This window comes from Salmo trutta, chromosome 6, assembly GCF_901001165.1.
Source record: "Salmo trutta chromosome 6, fSalTru1.1, whole genome shotgun sequence".
In the NCBI taxonomy this organism is placed as follows: Eukaryota; Metazoa; Chordata; class Actinopteri; order Salmoniformes; family Salmonidae; genus Salmo; species Salmo trutta.
Genome location: NC_042962.1, coordinates 58,050,441 through 58,070,323, shown reverse-complemented (window position 1 = coordinate 58,070,323; position 19,883 = coordinate 58,050,441). Strand labels below are relative to the sequence as shown.

The 19,883-nt window shown below is 47.8% G+C and overlaps 1 protein-coding gene across 6 annotated transcripts in view; it reads right to left on the bottom strand.

Annotated features, from left to right (window-relative positions):
* The window catches only part of LOC115196446 (arf-GAP with GTPase, ANK repeat and PH domain-containing protein 1), a 202,423-nt gene that overhangs the window by 45,107 nt on the left and 137,433 nt on the right, over positions 1–19,883 (bottom strand). For all 6 annotated transcript variants that reach the window (XM_029757285.1, XM_029757283.1, XM_029757284.1 and 3 more), the window contains 3 exons: positions 18,091–18,262; positions 15,510–15,671; positions 5,975–6,136 (listed from right to left, as the gene is read on the bottom strand). In XM_029757285.1, coding sequence (XP_029613145.1) covers positions 5,975–6,136; positions 15,510–15,671; positions 18,091–18,262 — 496 coding nt within the window. The remainder of the gene's footprint in view (positions 1–5,974; positions 6,137–15,509; positions 15,672–18,090; positions 18,263–19,883) is intronic.

Genomic DNA, 19,883 nt, shown 5'->3' with positions numbered 1-19,883 from the left:
GCAATGACTGGGAAGTCTATGGTAACTGCTAGCATGCTAGTAGATACCATAGACTTCCAGGCATTGCGCTAACTGAAGTATCCCTTTCAGTTCACACACAGACGAGTGTGCATGCACACGCACACACGGAAAACATGGTGAGTATAATGTAATATCAGAAAATTAACACAATTGTAGATTTTTTTATGTCAATTTACTAACATCTGAAGGAGAAAGAAAACAAACAAAAAAGAGAAATAGAAAACAGAGAGAGTGACATGGAGATGGAGACCAGATAGATGAAAGAGAGAGAGGAAAGAGAGAGACATGGAGAGGAGACAAGAAGAGACAAGAAGAGAGGAAAGAGACCAGGAGAGATGAAGGAGAGACAAGAGAGATGAGAGAGAGACATGGAGGAGAGAGAGATGAGAGGGAGAGGAGAGAGAGATGAGAGGGAGGAGAGAGACACCAAGGAGAGAGACATGGAGAGAGGAGAGAGAGAGCGACATGAGAGAGAGAGAGAGAGAGAGAGAGAGAGAGAGAGAGAGAGAGATGAAGGAGATAGGAAAGAGAGAGACATGGAGAGAGGAGAGAGAGACATGGAGAGATAGAGTGACGTATAACCTTACGGTGGCCCTACCTGGGCTAAAGGAGAAGGAGCGGTGAGGGTGTGGACGGACCAGTGTGGAGCAGAGGGCGGCCCGCCCCGGCCCCTCACCTCATGAATAACGGGTGTGTGTGACAGGCTGATACTTCATCTGGGTCGTGGTGTGACAGGCGTAGAGAGGCCCCACGCTGTCGCGTGGTGCTTAATGGCTAAATTGGGAGACTGTTACTAATCGCTTATTGAATAATGAAGTGCCACAGCTGATAAAAGATTTCAATACGGTGGATTATTTATAATATTTCACTTAAGTGCCCCGCTGACGAATGGGGCGAAGGGGCTGCACAGAGGCCGGCTGGCTGGGGGAGCGTCTCACAATGCTCGGCCTTCGGGAAAAGCGTGCTGGGTTGGGGGTTTGAAGGAAGCACGCTCCACCTAAAACATTTTTTTAATAAAGTGTGTAACAACACAAGGAATTAATCCACAATGAGTAACGATTACTAGGCCATATACACGGAGTACCAGTACCGAGCCAATGATAACCTGGTTATATACACGGAGTACCAGTACTGAGCCAATGATAACCTGGTTATATACACGGAGTACCAGTACTGAGCCAATGATAACTTGGTTATATACACGGAGTACCAGTACTGAGCCAATGATAACTTGGTTATATACACGGAGTACCAGTACTGAGCCAATGATAACTTGGTTATATACACGGGGTACCAGTATGGCGTCGATGTGCAGGGGTACGAGGTAATTGAGGTAGATATGTACATATAGGTAGACAAAGTGACTAGGCAACAGGATGATAATAAACTGTAACAGCAGTGAATGTGATGAGTCAAAAGAGTTTGTTCAAAAATGGTCAATGCAGATAGTTAAATAGCTAACCAATAGTTACCCAGACTAACTATTTAGCAGTCTTATAGCTTGGGGGTAGAAGCTGTTCAGGGTCCTGTTGGAGCCAGACTTGGTGTATCGGTACCGCTTGCCAGATGCCAAGCAGTTGCCATACCAAGAGGTGATGCAGCCAGTCAAGATACTCTCAATGGTGCAGCTTGTAGAACCTTTTGAGGATCTGAGGGCCTATGCCAAATCTTTTCAGCCTCCTGAGGGGGAAGAGGCGTTGTTGTGCCCTCTTCATGGACCATGATAATTCCTTAGTGATGTGGACACAAGGAACTTCAAGCTCGTCAGGAAATCCAGGATCCAGTTGCAGAGGGAGGTGTTTGGGTCCTTAGCTTAGTGATGAGCTTGGAGGGAACTATGGTGTTGAACGCTGAGCTGTAGTCAATAAACAGCATTCTCACGTAGGTGTTCCTTTTGTCCAGGTGGGAAAGGACAGTGTGGAGTTTAGAGATTGCATCATCTCTGGATCTGTTGGGGCGGTTTGCAAATTGGAATGGGTCCATGGTGTCTGGGATTGATGACCAGCCTTTCAGCGCATATCATGGCTACAGATGTGAATGCTACAGGGCGATAGTCATTTAGACAGGTTACCTTGGTGTTCTTGGGTACAGGGACTATGGTGGTCTGCTTGAAACATGTAGGTAAGTTTAGACACTTGCCAGCTGGTCAGTGAATGCTCCAAGTCCCTGTGGCCTTGTGAATGCGAACCTATTTAAAGTAGGGATGCAACAACATTTTTGGCCGATACCGATATCTGATATTCTCCTTATGTAACAGTGTAGGTTCCGTTCCTCTATTCACCCCAACCCGGGCTCGAACCAGGGACCCTTGCACACATCAACAACTGACACCCCACGAAGCATCGTTACCCATCGCGCCACAAAAGCCGCGGCCCTTGCAACGCAAGGGGAAACCCTACTTCAAGTCTCAGAGCGAGTGACGTCACTGATTGAAACGCTATTAGCGCGCACCACCGCTAACTAACTAGCCATTTCACATCGGTTACACTCACCCCCCCTTTGACCTCCTCCTTTTTCCGCAGCAACCAATGATCCGGGTCACGGCACCAATGTAACAGTGTAGGTTCCGTCCCTCTCTTCACCCCAACCTGGGCTCGAACCAGGGACCCTTGCACACATCAACAACTGACACCCACAAAGCATCGTTACCCATCGCGCCACAAAAGCCACGGCCCTTGCAACGCAAGGGGAAACCCTACTTCAAGTCTCAGAGCGAGTGACGTCACTGATTGAAACGCTATTAGCGCGCACCATCGCTAACTAACTAGCCATTTCACATCGGTTACACTTAAAAAACCATAATGATATTTAAAAATGTTTGCGGCTTTTTAAGCGTTCTAGTACAGCTAAATAGTTGAAACACACACTGGCCAAAAAGTCATTTTGTTTCTTGTCTGCGTCGAAGTAGCGGTCCTTGTACCTAGCATCGAGCATGGTGGCGACACAGTAGAGGCTCAGAGAAAATGCCACCGAATCGCGAGTTGACAGCCTCTTATAGAGTACTTTTGCAAGTTTTAACCCCACGGTCTGTGTCGGCAGTTTTAACCCCACGGTCTGTGTCGGCAGTTTTAACCCCACGGTCTGTGTCGGCAGTTTTAACCCCACGGTCTGTGTCGGCAGTTTTAACCCCACGGTCTGTGTCGGCAGTTTTAACCCCACGGTCTGTGTTGGCAGTGTTGTTGAGCAGGCATGTCAATACCATGACAGAGGGTATCACGTCTGCTACAGACACTGTTGATGAGCTTATTTCTCCAGTCAGTTCTTTGAATGGAGCTAGGAGTGTGTTCATGTTTCCAAGTTTCAAACATGTTCTCAAATGCCATTGAAACGGCAGCAGCGGTATGACAACCAGCACATTCATGAGCATGAAATACGACTTTCCTCAGTACGAAATCCTTGTCGACCCACTGTGCTGTCAGACTCAGCATGCTTATGGGGCTGACATCGCTGGTCCAAATGTCAGTCGTGAAGCTAATAACATTAACGCACATAGCAAGCAGCTCATGGATGTGCGTTTCAACAATACTGTACAACTCCGGTAGGGCAACATCTGAAAAATAGCGCCTACCGGGGTTTGAGGTGCTCGACCAGTGCGCGAAGGCCAACATCACCCACGACAAAGAATGGTTGATTGTCAAGGGCAATGAATTCCATTATCTTGGCGTTAATGGATTTCGCCTTTTGAGTTGTCTCGCTGAAATGTTCTTACTCTTTCAAATGACTGCTCGACTTGAACTTGTTTAGTTGTTGGAAGTTTGCACTTAGTGTTTTTCTGCTTTTGCTCTGTGTAGCGCTGTATTTTTCATGGCGTCATTACATCATCTACCTACGTTATATAGGTATGCACGTCAGCTTAGACATCGGTTTTGCACATCGGCGTTAAACTAGACATCGGACCAATGCCGATGTTGGCATTTCTAGCTAATATCGGCCGATTACAATATGCTTACCGATATATCGTGCATCCGTAGTTTAAAGGTCTTACTTCAGCTACGGAGAGCGTGGTCACACAGTCGTCCGAAACAGCTGGTGCACTCATGGTTTAGTGTTGCTTGCTTCGAAGCGATTATAGAAGGTATTTAGCTCGTTTGATAAATGAAAACTCTCTTGGTAAATAGTATGATCTACAGCTTATCATGGGGTATTCTAACTCAGGCGAGCAGAACCTTGAGACTTCCTTAATATTAGAGATCGCGCACCAGCTTTTGATAAAGACGCCACCTCCCCTGAGCTTCCCGATGCCACTGCTCTGTTCTGCCGCTGTATAGAAAAACAACCTTGATTTATATTTACCATGTCCTTGTTCAGCCACGACTCAGAGAAACATAGGATATTACAGTTCTTCAGATCACGTTGACAGGATAGTCTCGAAAGGCGCTCATCCATTTTATTCTCCAGTGATTGCTCGTTCGCCAATAGCACGACGGGTAGAGGTGGTTTATCTACTCTCCGATAAAGTCTCGTCATGTATCCTGCACACCGGCCTCTATAGCGCCGTCTCCTTCTTTGTGTCTGGGCTTTGGGCTTGGTCCGGGATGATCAATATAAGTTTCACCTCCAAATATTATATACAAAAAAAATACATTTTATGGTCAGCAGCCAATAAAATGGACACAGCGCCATTCTAACTATGAAGGAGATTGGACGAATATTAAATCAGTTTCAAGAGTGAAGATATGGACACCTTTGGTAGTTTCATAAAGCCCGCTGGGTGCTACGATGATTTCAAATGGTGTCAGATCACTCACCTCAGAAAAACACACCTCAGTGAGTGATCTGAAGTTCAATTCATTTCCTACATTCAACATGGCCTGTTTGCAAGCTAGGTGAAATATATTACACATGTCCCATTCCCAGTAGTCTATCTGCTTTAGTATTCCTCCCAGTCCCAGCCAGCCAGCCAGCCAGCCAGCCAGGCAGGCAGGCAGGCAGGCAGGAGAGGAGATGGAGTGACCCCAGACAGAGACAGAAGACAGGCACTTGTCTTGTCAGCCACGTGATTCCCTCTGATGGAAGTGCTACACATTACATCACACATCTGCTATCAACTCTGCATCTGTTCCACTCCCATTCACAATGGTGTGTGACGTTTTGTGTATGTATATGTGCGCATGAGTGAGGATGCATCAGTGTGTTTGATATTTGAGCCTATAAACCTGTGTATCCACAAGTAAATGTGTGTTTAAGAGCAATCCATTCAGTGCCATTCATTGTGACAGAGTACTATGTCATTTTATTTTATTTAACTAGGCAAGTCAGTTAAGAACAAATTCTTATTTTCAATGACGGCCTAGGAACAGTGGGTTAACTGCCTTGTTCAGGGGTAGTTCGGGGATTTGAACTTGCAACCTTTCGGTTACTAGCCCAACGTTCTAACCACTAGGCTACCCTGCCGCCTGTCATGTTTACTATTAGCAGTGCTGAAAACACACATCTGACTGACAGAAAGAAAGAGAGGAGGAATGGAGGGATGAGAGGAAAGAATGGGGAACCCCCTTCCACAAGCAGAGTGACGTCAGGGGGCTCGTGGGAAGACATGGCTGCGTTTCCCATACCTGTTCCTACGGCAACATACGGTGCCTTATCATATTCAAATAAGTTATTTAATTCATTTAACGTACCATGTATTTATCCGGTTTAATATCATTGGAATAAAATCTCTTTAAAAGAGTTACCTGGTCCAAGACAGCTAAAGGGTAAGCTTAGTCAGATATTCAGCCATCGTTGACAATCATTAGTTATCTGAAATCAATAGGTTAATCATAGTTTTGTACTTCCTAGTTTTGTACTTCCTAGGTTTGTTGCTGAATTCTTTTCCAGACTCATTCATTCAATAGCAGAGCAGCTTAGCACCTAGGACCCAGTTAGTGTATAGCCTTGGTGTTCGTTAGCTAGGGGGAGCGTTTTAGCGGGCGGACCAGGGCTGGAAAACGGAGAGGGGAGATGGCGTTACCTTCCGCAGTACCAGAGAGGCCGTCGGCTTTGAAGTTGCTGGTGCTCTTCTTCCGGCGGTGCTTCTTGCGGTTGGCGTGCGGCGAGGGGGGCGGGTCCATCTTAGGGCTGGTGGTGTTGGAGATGGAGGGGCTGGAGCACACAGACTCTCCCAGACCCGTGTCTACAGGGAAAGAGACAGACCGTTAGATAATACTGCTTCTCCACAACAAGAAGATGGAAGCAATGACGGACCAGAAATACTTTAGAAAATATGTTGAGTAACCAAGAGTAAACAGCAACTAGGGCTGTGAAGGGAACTGAATAACCGTGTAACTGACGGTTACGGATGAAGACGGTCATGAAAATAAAATAACCGTCAAAAGCGTTTAAAACATGCCTACATTCATTTTAGGATAAATAAAATAAATATTTAACTTTATTTTCATGTAGATAAACTTTACTAATGATTATAAGCAGTTGTTTTGCTAACTTGGTCTATTAAACTTTCTACATCTCTTCCTCTTTCCAACTGTCCTTTGATGCTGGAGCAGCTCATCTGCTAGACGCGGGGGTGTTCAGCTCTATAGACTATGGCACTTTGATGCTGGAGCAGCTCATCTGCTAGACGCGGGGGTGTTCAGCTCTATAGACTATGGAACTTTGATGCTGGCACAGCTCATCTGCTAGATGCGGGGGTGTTCAGCTCTATGGACTATGGAACTTTGATGCTGGAGCAGCTCATCTGCTAGACGCGGGGGTGTTCAGCTCTATAGACTATGGAACTTTGATGCTGGCACAGCTCATCTGCTAGACGCGGGGGTGTTCAGCTCTATAGACTATGGAACTTTGATGCTGGAGCAGCTCATCTGCTAGACACGGGGGTGTTCAGCTCTATAGACAATGGAACTTTGATGCTGGAGCAGCTCATCTGCTAGACTCGGGGGTGTTCAGCTCTACAGACTATGGCACTTTGATGCTGGAGCAGCTCATCTGCTAGACGCGGGGGTGTTCAGCTCTATAGACTATGGAACTTTGATGCTGGAGCAGCTCATCTGCTAGACGCGGGGGTGTTCAGCTCTATGGACTATGGCACTTTGATGCTGGCACAGCTCATCTGCTAGACGCGGGGGTGTTCAGCTCTATAGACTATGGCACTTTGATGTGTTGACTTTCTTTTATTCAATGCACGTTTTCATTGCTTGCTAGTAAATAAATAAATAAATAGGTATTTTACATTTTAGGGGATGTGTCTGACTATTCATTCATTATTCAACAGCAGTGGACAATGTTGTTCTGGCTCAGAGGCCTATAATGCGCTAATGTTGTCAAACGGACAACCAGCCAATCCTCTCCAACCTGGCATGGTACAGTATCATTTGATACAGAATAATTTCTTAATTTATAGACTAATCAACGCTGATCAGGGCCGGTCCTGGTCCATATCCCGCCCTAGGCGAGACCAAAAAAAAATGTACGCCCTCCTATCCCCGCTAAGTAGAATAGTAGCCTGGGCTAAACAGAGACGGCCCGCAATGCTCTTTTATGAATGCACGTGGTAGCCTACTGTTTGTAAAACAGGCAATTTACCGTTTATCTCTGTCATTTAGTAACATTAATTTCTGTTAATGGAGGTATTAATTATAGTAATTTACCATTATCATTCTCGGAGTGGAAATGTTGTTAGCAGAGCTCACAACCTGCTACACTTGTGAGACACAAGTTGTGGTTTATTTCATACCATCATTTATATGCTCCATGTGAGCAATGAGCATGTGTCTGGTTTCTCTGTCCTGTTAATGTGAGCATGTGTCTGGTTTCTCTGTCCTGTTAATGTGAGCATGTGTCTGGTTTCTCTGTCCTGTTAATGTGAGCATGTGTCTGGTTTCTCTGTCCTGTTAATGTTGACAGAGCGCACGCCCCTGTGCATGCATAGAAGAACCGGGCCTGCTTCTCGCAAATGTTCAATCAAGGAAAGGGCCCATTTGGGGATGTCTGATTTCTGATAGTCTTAACTCACCAACACTAATAAAGCTGATCTTCTTCGCAGTGATGGAGGTGTCACTACAGAGCCGGGTTCGATCCCAGGCTGTGTCGCAGCAGGCTGCGACCGGGAGACCCATGAGGTGGCACACAATTGGCCAAGCGTCGTCCGGGTTAGGGGAGGGTTTGGCCGGCTGGGATGTCCTTGTCCCATCGCGCTCTAGCGACTCCTTGTGGTGGGCCGGGTGCATGCATGCTGACTTCGGTCGCCGGCTGTACGGTGTTTCCTACGACACATTGGTGCGGCTGGCTTCCGGGTTAAGCGAGCAGTGTGTCAAAAAGCAGTGCGGCTTGGCAGGGTTGTGTTTCGGAGGACGCATGGCTCTCAACCTTCGCCTCTCCCGAGTCCATAGGGGAGTTGCAGCAATGGGACAAGACTAACTACCAATTGGAGATCACGAAATTGGGGAGAAAAAGGAGTGAGCTTCCTCACCTCACACTGCAAGTCAACGAAGTCTGCATTGAATTATTTTTTTTTACATCCAATTATTATAATAGTTCCTCACAGTACTTGAAAAATCTTTCCAACTCTCTCCCCCTTGATAATCAGCATTACTGAAAATTAGACTATGGACATGTTGCGTGTATTTGTTTCTATTGTAATGATTGTCAATTTCATGCTATATCACAGCTGTCCCTTCATACTTTCCTTGTCAATTCATGAACTTATAGTCTACTTTCAGAAAGACTAAGGTAGGCCAAGGTTTTTTTTATATGTTTTAAGGAAAGGAGAAATATTTGCTTGTGTCTGACATACGCTGGTGGCTTTGACTGACCGGTGTGAGTTGACTGATTCTCTCTACAGGCCTATATGTACCTTTCCTAAAGTAGCCTGTCTGGTCTCCATCTCTTTAATAAGAATCAAACGCTCCTGTCATGATTTCATCTGGTAAAAGGCCTATTTTCAGTGTCTCAGATTACATTACATCTCTCGTTACGCCGTCCTCTCTTTGAAGAACATATGCCACTGCCATCGAATGACTGCAGCAGCAGGGTTTGTGACGTTATACAAATACTTGGGGAAAAGTGGGAGAAAACCCAACGGACTTCGTTTGAATGGTTTTGTGCGTCGGAATTGGATCTGTATAAAAAAAGGTAAATTTGCAGAAAAGCTGCAGACAAGGTAGGCATCTTTGTTCAGACTCCTTTAAAGTTGGGCAAATATGAAAATGAGAGATTATCTCCAACCTGACATTTCTGAATAGTAGTAATATTTATAATTAATAACCTGAATAATGAAATGCCATGATAATAAAGTGAAATCGCTCATTTCAAATAGGTCTAATTAAGAAGCATATCCATGTAAACAGAATTTTGAGTGTGGATGTGTCCAGCTAGGGAAGCAGTAATACAGGAGATGAGTGTGGATGTGTCCAGCTAGGGAAGCAGTGATACAGGAGCTGAGTGTGGATGTGTCCAGCTAGGGAAGCAGTGATACAGGAGCTGAGTGTGGATGTGTCCAGCTAGGGAAGCAGTAATACAGGAGATGAGTGTGGATGTGTCCAGCTAGGGAAGCAGTAATACAGGAGATGAGTGTGGATGTGTCCAGCTAGGGAAGCAGTAATACAGGAGATGAGTGTGGATGTGTCCAGCTAGGGAAGCAGTGATACAGGAGATGAGTGTGGATGTGTCCAGCTAGGGAAGCAGTGATACAGGAGCTGAGTGTGGATGTGTCCAGCTAGGGAAGCAGTGATACAGGAGCTGAGTGTGGATGTGTCCAGCTAGGGAAGCAGTAATACAGGAGATGAGTGTGGATGTGTCCAGCTAGGGAAGCAGTAATACAGGAGATGAGTGTGGATGTGTCCAGCTAGGGAAGCAGTAATACAGGAGATGAGTGTGGATGTGTCCAGCTAGGGAAGCAGTGATACAGGAGATGAGTGTGGATGTGTCCAGCTAGGGAAGCAGTGATACAGGAGCTGAGTGTGGATGTGTCCAGCTAGGGAAGCAGTGATACAGGAGCTGAGTGTGGATGTGTCCAGCTAGGGAAGCAGTAATACAGGAGATGAGTGTGGATGTGTCCAGCTAGGGAAGCAGTAATACAGGAGATGAGTGTGGATGTGTCCAGCTAGGGAAGCAGTAATACAGGAGATAAGTGTGGATGTGTCCAGCTAGGGAAGCAGTAATACAGGAGATGAGTGTGGATGTGTCAAGCTAGGGAAGCAGTGATACAGGAGCTGAGTGTGGATGTGTCCAGCTAGGGAAGCAGTGATACAGGAGATGAGTGTGGATGTGTCCAGCTAGGGAAGCAGTAATACAGGAGATGAGTGTGGATGTGTCCAGCTAGGGAAGCAGTAATACAGGAGATGAGTGTGGATGTGTCCAGCTAGGGAAGCAGTGATACAGGAGATGAGTGTGGATGTGTCCAGCTAAGGAAGCAGTGATACAGGAGATGAGTGTGGATGTGTCCAGCTAGGGAAGCAGTGATACAGGAGCTGAGTGTGGATGTGTCCAGCTAGGGAAGCAGTGATACAGGAGCTGAGTGTGGATGTGTCCAGCTAGGGAAGCAGTAATACAGGAGCTGAGTGTGGATGTGTCCAGCTAGGGAAGCAGTGATACAGGAGCTGAGTGTGGATGTGTCCAGCTAAGGAAGCAGTGATACAGGAGCTGAGTGTGGATGTGTCCAGCTAGGGAAGCAGTAATACAGGAGCTGAGTGTGGATGTGTCCAGCTAGGGAAGCAGTGATACAGGAGCTGAGTGTGGATGTGTCCAGCTAGGGAAGCAGTGATACAGGAGATGAGTGTGGATGTGTCCAGCTAGGGAAGCAGTGATACAGGAGATGAGTGTGGATGTGTCCAGCTAGGGAAGCAGTAATACAGGAGATGAGTGTGGATGTGTCCAGCTAGGGAAGCAGTGATACAGGAGATGAGTGTGGATGTGTCCAGCTAGGGAAGCAGTAATACAGGAGATGAGTGTGGATGTGTCCAGCTAGGGAAGCAGTAATACAGGAGATGAGTGTGGATGTGTCCAGCTAGGGAAGCAGTAATACAGGAGATGAGTGTGGATGTGTCCAGCTAGGGAAGCAGTAATACAGGAGATGAGTGTGGATGTGTCCAGCTAGGGAAGCAGTAATACAGGAGATGAGTGTGGATGTGTCCAGCTAGGGAAGCAGTGATACAGGAGCTGAGTGTGGATGTGTCCAGCTAGGGAAGCAGTAATACAGGAGCTGAGTGTGGATGTGTCCAGCTAGGGAAGCAGTAATACAGGAGATGAGTGTGGATGTGTCCAGCTAGGGAAGCAGTGATACAGGAGATGAGTGTGGATGTGTCCAGCTAGGGAAGCAGTGATACAGGAGATGAGTGTGGATGTGTCCAGCTCTACAGAGCCATCCGTAGCAGTCAGTGGAAGAAGCTGCCATTCATTTGGCTGTTCTCCTCCTCCTTCCCTGGCTGGCCCAGGATATCAGGCTCGGAGGCTACGAGACGCTGAGCTGACAGCTGTGACTTGCGGCGGAATAAAATAACATTCAGTTCCCATCAATATCAGCGTGGGCGGCGGGACTGATGTGGACAGTGGGGTTGGGGGGAGGGGCTGCTGGCACGGAGCGAGCTCCTATCACACTGATGTAGCGCCTGCTGCCCAGAACAGAACAGACAGCCTCAAGGACAGACATAACTTATTGGACTATCGTTTAGTCTCAGCTCAAGTGGAAAACGTGACAACTTATCTCTGCTGACAAGATGCCATCCCGGAGCGCACAATTAACCGCCTGGGATTAACAGCCCTCACATCTGCAGCCCCTCCTCCCTCTCCTCACCCGTGTCTCCCCCCGTCCCAGCCTCCCCCTCCTCTCTCTACATCACTACCTTCACATATTACACTACCCCCTCCCTCCCTCGCGGCGTCCCCCATCTCTCTCTACAATCATCCCTCCACTGGCGCCCTCAGTATCTGTTGTTAACGATCTTCCTTGTTCTTTTTCTGTGAGCGAGCCTCTCTCTCGCTCTTCTCCTTCATGAAACTCTGGTATGAAGAGAGGTTCATTTAGACGCTGTATCCTGAAATCTGACGATATGCATGCTGTGCTCTTTGATAGGGTGATAACATGGTTGCTCACAATGTAAAGAGCTTTGTGATTTCTGTCTGTAAATGAAAAGCGCTCTACAAATGAAATGTGTTATTATCATGAACAGTAAATGCATAATAATATCCCAGCCTTGTGTGTGAAGCGGTCGTCAATAGTTACCACAGCCACAAAGTCATAATTCTGGCTAAACCCCGCCCATGACTACATGGCTAAACCCCGCCCATGACTACATGGCTAAACCCCGCCCATGACTACATGGCTAAACCCCGCCCATGACTACATGGCTAAACCCCGCCCATGACTACAATTTATGTTCTTAAAATCTGATTTGAAACCTAACCTTAAACACACTGCTAACCTTAAATTAAGGCCAACACGCTATTTTGGTGGCTGTGGTAACTAGTGAAGCAGCACTGTGAAGCAGACCAACTCTGAGTGAGGATAGTAAACAGGAAGTGGAGGTAAAGTGACTTCCTGTCTGTCGGCTACTTTAAGGTAGAAGATCAGAGGATGGCCGGGCAGCTCCTGAGGCATGGAATTCCACAGCCTGGTCTGCCAAATCAAAGACACCTGCTGCCCCCCCCCACCACACACACACACACACAATGGGCTCTTTCACAGGGCCACCGCACCGCACACAAACTCCAAATAAGTTTCTTCCTGTTTCCAGTTTCTGAAAACACACAGGACCACAGGCAAAAGGTTCAGATAAGTGAAATGCTGAGATATCCTGACAGGGCTGTCATTTTAAAGCCTATCACCCAATCAAGCTAGGAAAGGCAGTGGACACTATATTGTTAGCCACTGTAAGAGAGACTCGGACAGGGAAAACCAGGGAACAGGGTTGCTCCTGCATGTGCATTCCTGAGCTGAAGGAGGAAGATGCCATGCCAGGGACACCCCCCCCAGCCACGGAGGACTGAAAATAGGAACACTATGTTAGTCAGAGGGTTGGAGGTTGGAGCTCAGTGAAGCGACCGTGGGCCTCGACCAGCTCAGCCCAGCGAGCCATTAGCCCCACAGCAAGCTGGCTGAGTAGGGAGGAACGCTAGCTTGCTCCCCTTTCCCCCCGTGTCCCTGGTTCATCCCCCCTGGCTCCTACAGGCCTGGAGGCGTCTAGGGAACAACAGCCTCCTAATGAAACAGACACTCATTATTATTACTGCTCCCATTGTTCCATCATTAAGGGGAAAAGGCAACTCAATGCAGAGAGGAAAAAGGGGGCGTGTTTACTGAGAGCAGCTAACAGACCAGAGGCCATCGATGTCATAGCCAACCAATAGGCAGATATATCCACATACTAACAACCCTGCAGCTGTCCTCTCCTGTCCTCAGCTCTACTTACTGGCTACAGGGCTTCTAGTGTGTGGATGTCTTCATCTCTTCTCTTGTTCTCCAATAGGACTCATTACTGTCTGTGGAGCACTAGGTCCCTCCTCCAATAGGACTCATTACTGTCTGTGGAGCACTAGGTCCCTCCTCCAATAGGACTCATTACTGTCTGTGGAGCACTAGGTCCCTCCTCCAATAGGACTCATTACTGTCTGTGGAGTACTAGGTCCCTCCTCCAATAGGACTCATTACTGTCTGTGGAGCACTAGGTCCCTCCTCCAATAGGAGAAACGACAGGCCTAGATTGAAGGGACTTGTCTTCCTGTGAATCATCACGTCAACAACTGAATATTATACATGAGTAGATAGGAGAAGAGAGACAGAATATAATGTGATCTGATTAAAAACAGGCAGGAAACTAACTTACACAAGGCCTGGTGTAAAAGGTGTGGGGTTTAGATAAAGGGTTAGTATGAAGACAGTCTCAAAGCAGCAGAGACTATTGTTCAGACACAACCGCCCCTTCCACAGAGAAGAGTCCTTCAGAAGCCGACGGCCACAGAGGAGAGCAAATAGCAGCAAGCCCTTCAGAAGCCGACGGCCACAGAGGAGAGCAAATAGAAGCAAGCCCTTTAGAAGCCGACGGCCACAGAGGAGAGCAAATAGAAGCAAGCCCTTCAGAAGCCGACGGCCACAGAGGAGAGCAAATAGAAGCAAGCCCTTCAGAAGCCGACGGCCACAACAGAACAACTAATTACAAAGACGTCCTCCTTTTCTTCTCCCTGAGAGCTCTCATTGGGCTGGGCTCTGGGGGCAGAAGGTGATGACTTCTCAGGCCCTGGAGCCACTGGTCAACTAGTCATCCAGCTATCACAACTCATCCCAGTCACGACACAGTGGAGAGAGAGGAGGGGCACCTCGTTAAGGCTCGTTAAGGGGCTGGGTAAGGCTCGTTAAGGGGCTGGGTAAAGGTTATTTATATAAAGAGAGGCTGAGGGGCCGTGATGCTTTCAGACAAGCTCAGAACAGAGCTCTCAACGCCTCCAGGACCCCAACATCCACTAACACAGTTATACACAGACACACGATACTCACACACGATACTCACACACACACACACACACACACACACACACACACACACACACACACACACACACACACACACACACACACACACACACACACACACACACACACACACACACACGGTACACCCATTCTATTTTAGATCTGCATAAATGAATACTGTGATATAATGGGAATGGTAAAAATATACAGATTTTAATATGGTGTTAATTAGCTGGATTAAACAGAAGCTTTGTTCAACTGACAGATGTCAACCTCCATCATATCCCCAATCTACAGATGTCAATCACACTCATTCTACTTTGGCCGTTAAAAAGAAACGGTTTGTGTTCATTGATAAATGGCCTTACAGAAATGTCTGTACAAATAAAGTTGAGTGAAATTGAACTGACTTGCATAAGCTGCCCACAGTTGGCTAAAGGAGAGACCGAGGTGAAGGATACTAGTATGGGCCTCAGCTGTGTGTGTGTGTGTGAGAGTGTGTGAGAGTGTGTGTGTGTGCATTGAGGCCCCTGGGAGCCAATGTGATTAGAGTGTTTCACAACTTTAAACGTTATTTCAGGAGAGCAGCGCAGGGCCAACGGGCCCAACACACACGAGGGACCTGTCACTCAGACGCATCGCCACGGCGACACACCCTCGATCCGACAGCTGTCAGTCTCAGCGTGCGGCAGAGAGTGTGTGGCTGTATGTGTGTGGCAGTCAAAGACCAGAGCATGTACACACACACACACACACACAGAGACACCAGATCACCCAGTGCATGTGAGGATAAATGTGCTCTTGCTAATGTGTGTCTCTGAGTGACCATTAGTTTGATAAACAGTTAAGACAGCATTAGGGGCCTGGCAGGCAGATCAATGGAGGACGAATGAAAGGCCCAGCGGAGGAGAAGGGCCCCCCTGCGGAGCTCTGCTCTCAGGCTGCCTGTACTAAGGCAGGCTCCCCACCGTGGAGCTCCAAGTCAGAGCCCATCTGGGGCCCAATGACAGGGGGACAGAAAAGACTGGGTCTGGGGGTGGCCTGGTTCCTTAATGGTGTGTGTGTGTGTGTGTGTGTTTCCTCATACCTGTGCTGACTCCTGAGTTGGGGATGACGGTGGCCTCGCTCCATTGGTCGGCGGAGGAGACTGAGTAGGATCTCTGGTGCATGCCGTCGCCACGACTGTTAAAGGACACCAAGCTGATCCCACTGGCCATCTGAGAGGCTGACAAACTACTGGTCACAGAGCCTGAAGGAGAGGGAGAGAGAAACCAGGATGTCTATCAGTCAGTTGTCTGTTAAAGGACACCAAGCTGATCCCACTGGTCATCTGAGAGGCTGACAAACTACTGGTCACAGAGCCTGAAGGAGAGGGAGAGAGAAACCAGGATGTCTATCAGTCAGTTGTCTGTTAAAGGACACCAAGCTGATCCCACTGGTCATCTGAGAGGCTGACAAACTACTGGTCACAGAGCCTGAAGGAGAGGGAGAGAGAAACCAGGATGTCTATCAGTCAGTTGTCTGTTAAAGGACACCAAGCTGATCCCACTGGTCATCTGAGAGGCTGACAAACTACTGGTCACAGAGCCTGAAGGAGAGGTAGAGAGAAACCAGGATGTCTATCAGTCAGTTGTCTGTTAAAGGACACCAAGCTGATCCCACTGGTCATCTGAGAGGCTGACAAACTACTGGTCACAGAGCCTGAAGGAGAGGGAGAGAGAAACCAGGATGTCTATCAGTCAGTTGTCAAACTTATCTTTTGTCCAATATTCCATCATTTACTGAAACCAACTCAAGGTTACAAAGACGTTTACATTAGAAACAAAAGTGCTCAGTTTTCCTTAGTTTACAAGGAAAACTGTTAGTTGTGTTGCTGCTGGCAACACAACTAAATGAAATAAAGAAATTCTGCTGCTACACCTTTGACTAAAGAGAAACCCCTAATAAAGCAAGTTGAACCTCCACCCCAAAGCAAACAACACAATGGATTGTCTACTGCAATAGGCCACACCACAGGGGACATAGTAAGGGCCCTCTCTCACTGTGGCCCCTGGCTCAATACATGTATCTGGATGTGCTGGGGGCTCCACATAAAGCATTAGCATTATAATAGGCTAATGTGACCGTAAACGGAGGCGAACAGAGCGGAGCGCGCATTTACCGCAGTCAATTACCCCGGTGCAGTGTGTGTGTGTGTGTGTGTGTGTGTGTGTGTGTGTGTGTGCAGTGTGTGTGCAGTGTGTGTGTGAAGTTGAAGCTAAGGCTGGGTGTGATGAGAACAGCACCACCTTAACCCAGAGCCTAAAGCTGCTGCTGTTGCTATAATACACACTGATACAGTACACTCTGACCCACTGGAGACATGACTGTGGATTGGAAACATACTAAACACACACACACGCGAGCAAATGTGCACTAACACGCAAACATACACACACTCGCATGTACAGGAATCACACGCACAAAGTGATTATAAAAGGAACACTCTACCAGCAGCCCGCTGCTGAAACCAAACCGGAGCCGGAGCTTTCATGGCCTAACAGCTGAGTGAATCATTTGTCTCTCCTCCGTCTCCCTCCCTCCCTCCCTCACCTCTCTTTCTCTCATTACAGCTCATGTCTGGAGCTGCCTGAGTGGAGAGAGGACTCTGATTGCATTAATATTCATGACAGTAATTAGTACATGTATTATGGGTCACTGAATATTCATGCTATTAGTTTGGTCCTCCAGGAGCCGTGCGCCTGTGTGTGCATGTTGGTGGGTGTGTCTGTGTGTGTGCATGTTGGTGGGTGTGTCTGTGTGTGTGCATGCGTGTTGGTGGGTGTGTCTGTGTGTGTGCATGCGTGTTGGTGGGTGTGTCTGTGTGTGTGCATGCGTGTTGGTGGGTGTGTCTGTGTGTGTGCATGCGTGTTGGTGGGTGTGTCTGTGTGTGTGCATGCTGGTGGGTGTGTCTGTGTGTTGGTGGGTGTGTCTGTGTGCGTGCGTGTTGGTGGGTGTGTGTGTGCGTGCGTGTTGGTGGGTGTGTCTGTGTGTGTGCGTGTTGGTGGGTGTGTCTGTGTGTGTGCATGCGTGTTGGTGGGTGTGTCTGTGTGTGTGCATGGGTGTTGGTGGGTGTGTCTGTGTGTGTGCATGGGTGTTGGTGGGTGTGCCTGTGTGTGTGCATGGGTGTTGGTGGGTTTGTCTGTGTGTGTGCATGGGTGTTGGTGGGTGTGCCTGTGTGTGTGCATGGGTGTTGGTGGGTGTGCCTGTGTGTGTGCATGGGTGTTGGTGGGTGTGCCTGTGTGTGTGCATGGGTGTTGGTGGGTGTGTCTGTGCATGTTGGTGGGTGTGTCTGTGTGTGTGCATGTTGGTGGGTGTGTGTGCATGTTGGTGGGTGTGTCTGTGTGTGTGCATGTTGGTGGGTGTGTCTGTGTGTGTGCATGTTGGTGGGTGTGTCTGTGTGTGTGCATGTTGGTGGATACGTGTGTGTCTGTGTGTGTGCATGTTGGTGGATACGTGTGTGTCTGTGTTAGTGTGACTATTCATCCCCTCAACAGTATGGTTCATTGTTTGATTATTTTTGTTGAAAGTAAAATTACAACAAAATACTACAGGACCCATAAAGGCCCACCAGGGAAAGGTGTGTGTGTAGGACGAGGTGTGTATGTGTGTGTCTCTCCGTCTCTCACCAGGGCCACCAGGTCCCAGCTGCAGACTGCTCATGTCCTTGGCCAGGCCGTTGGTCTTCGGGCTGGGGACAGCGGCACAGGTAGACACGGCTCGGGGAGGCCTTTTCCCTGGGACCTTCACTGTGGTCCTCAACAGATCTATCTCCTTCCCATGGACGTTCTGCATGTAGTCCTACAGGAGACAGGCAGGGAGACAGTCTGCTATCAATACACACTTAGAGATTAAAGATAAACACTCTCAGATAAACGGATATGTTTTTATAACTAATGACAAGGGGGTTTGCTCAGAATACAGAGATGCATTGTTGTGGGTTAGATGGTTGTAATATTTACAGGCCTAGCTGCCTATAACAACATAACTAAATGTAAATGTATGAGTCATCAGGGAGGGTTAAGCTACTTGGCAGCACCCTGGAGATAACATAACAGGCTTGTGATTCCTGTGGGCTTGACAGTTGGTGTTTACAGGATCAATATTCAACTAATAAAACACTGTAGTCCTCATTAAAAATGATGGTTTCTTTAAGGCAGCAGTCCCTGAAGTGTGTGTGTGTCAGACAGGGAGCACACTGAGTAGGGGTCAGTCACCCCTCTCAAACATGAATGAGGGCTGAGACCATGTGCAGAAACAAAGCTCTCACAGACTCTCACACCCACTGTGACACAATCAAAGACCATTCTGAACCAAGCGGAGGAGTGGGTGATTATGCTCAAGACTTTGTGTGTGTTCATAATCATGTGTGTGTGTGTTTTAATCATGTGTGTGTGTGATTATGCGTGTGTGTGTGAGGGCTGAGAGGCAAGGAGCATCCTGAGAGGCTGTCGGGACCACCTCCCTCTTGCAGGAGGAAAACAAAAGGCCAATTCAAAGCCAAGTGCTCTCAACAAAACTTAACAAGTCGCCAGAGAGCCCTTGAGCTGGGGTCCCTGGAGGGGCTACAAGGGCCCAGCCTGGCCCAACTCGGGCTCCCTGCAGACAGCTTGACGGAGCTAACTTTCACCATCTGATCCACACATCAGAAACGGAGGAGAGAAGAAGAGAGGGAGGAGAGAAGGAGAGAGGGAAGAGAAGAAGAGAGGGAAGAGAGAAGGTGAGAGGGAAGAGAAGGAGAGAGGGAGGAGAGAAGAGAGGGAGGAGAGAAGGAGAGGATATGAGAGGGAGAGGATAGAGGAAAGTGAGAGAAGATGAGGAGGAGGAGAGAGGGGAAGCTGGGGCTCCCAACAACACAGTTGCACAGCATAGGGGGGAAGAGCAGAGTTTGTGTGTGTGTACGTGCGGTTGGTGTGTGTGTGTGTGTGTGTGTGTGTGTGTGTGTGTGTGTGTGTGTGCGGTTGGTGTGTGTGCACGCGGGCACGGTCAAGATGATGAATACAGTCAAGATAACATTAATATTTTTTTAAGTCATCAATGCATAAAATAGCATTTAATCACCCAAGGTCCCCTACAACTAAACAGTGTGAATAAATATGAAGTGATCAGATGACATCAGTCACACCACAAACAACTGAATGACTCCATGACACCTGGACCAGTTTCTTCATGTTTCTTTGAGGACTGCCGTGACTCCTAGTTTTCCTGCCAGTTACACGGCATCCTAATGCCATCCACTTAATTAGCTGTATTAATGTGATTTCTTTGCACATAGTTGGGCAATTAGGAGCGTTGCTGATTGACTTTGATTCTATTAGCCTCCGCAAACACAGTAATTGATGCCTGCGCTGCAGATGCACAATGATCAGGAAAACCTGCTCAGCCCGGGGCTGGAGGTGCATGTGTGTAGGTACTAGAGGTC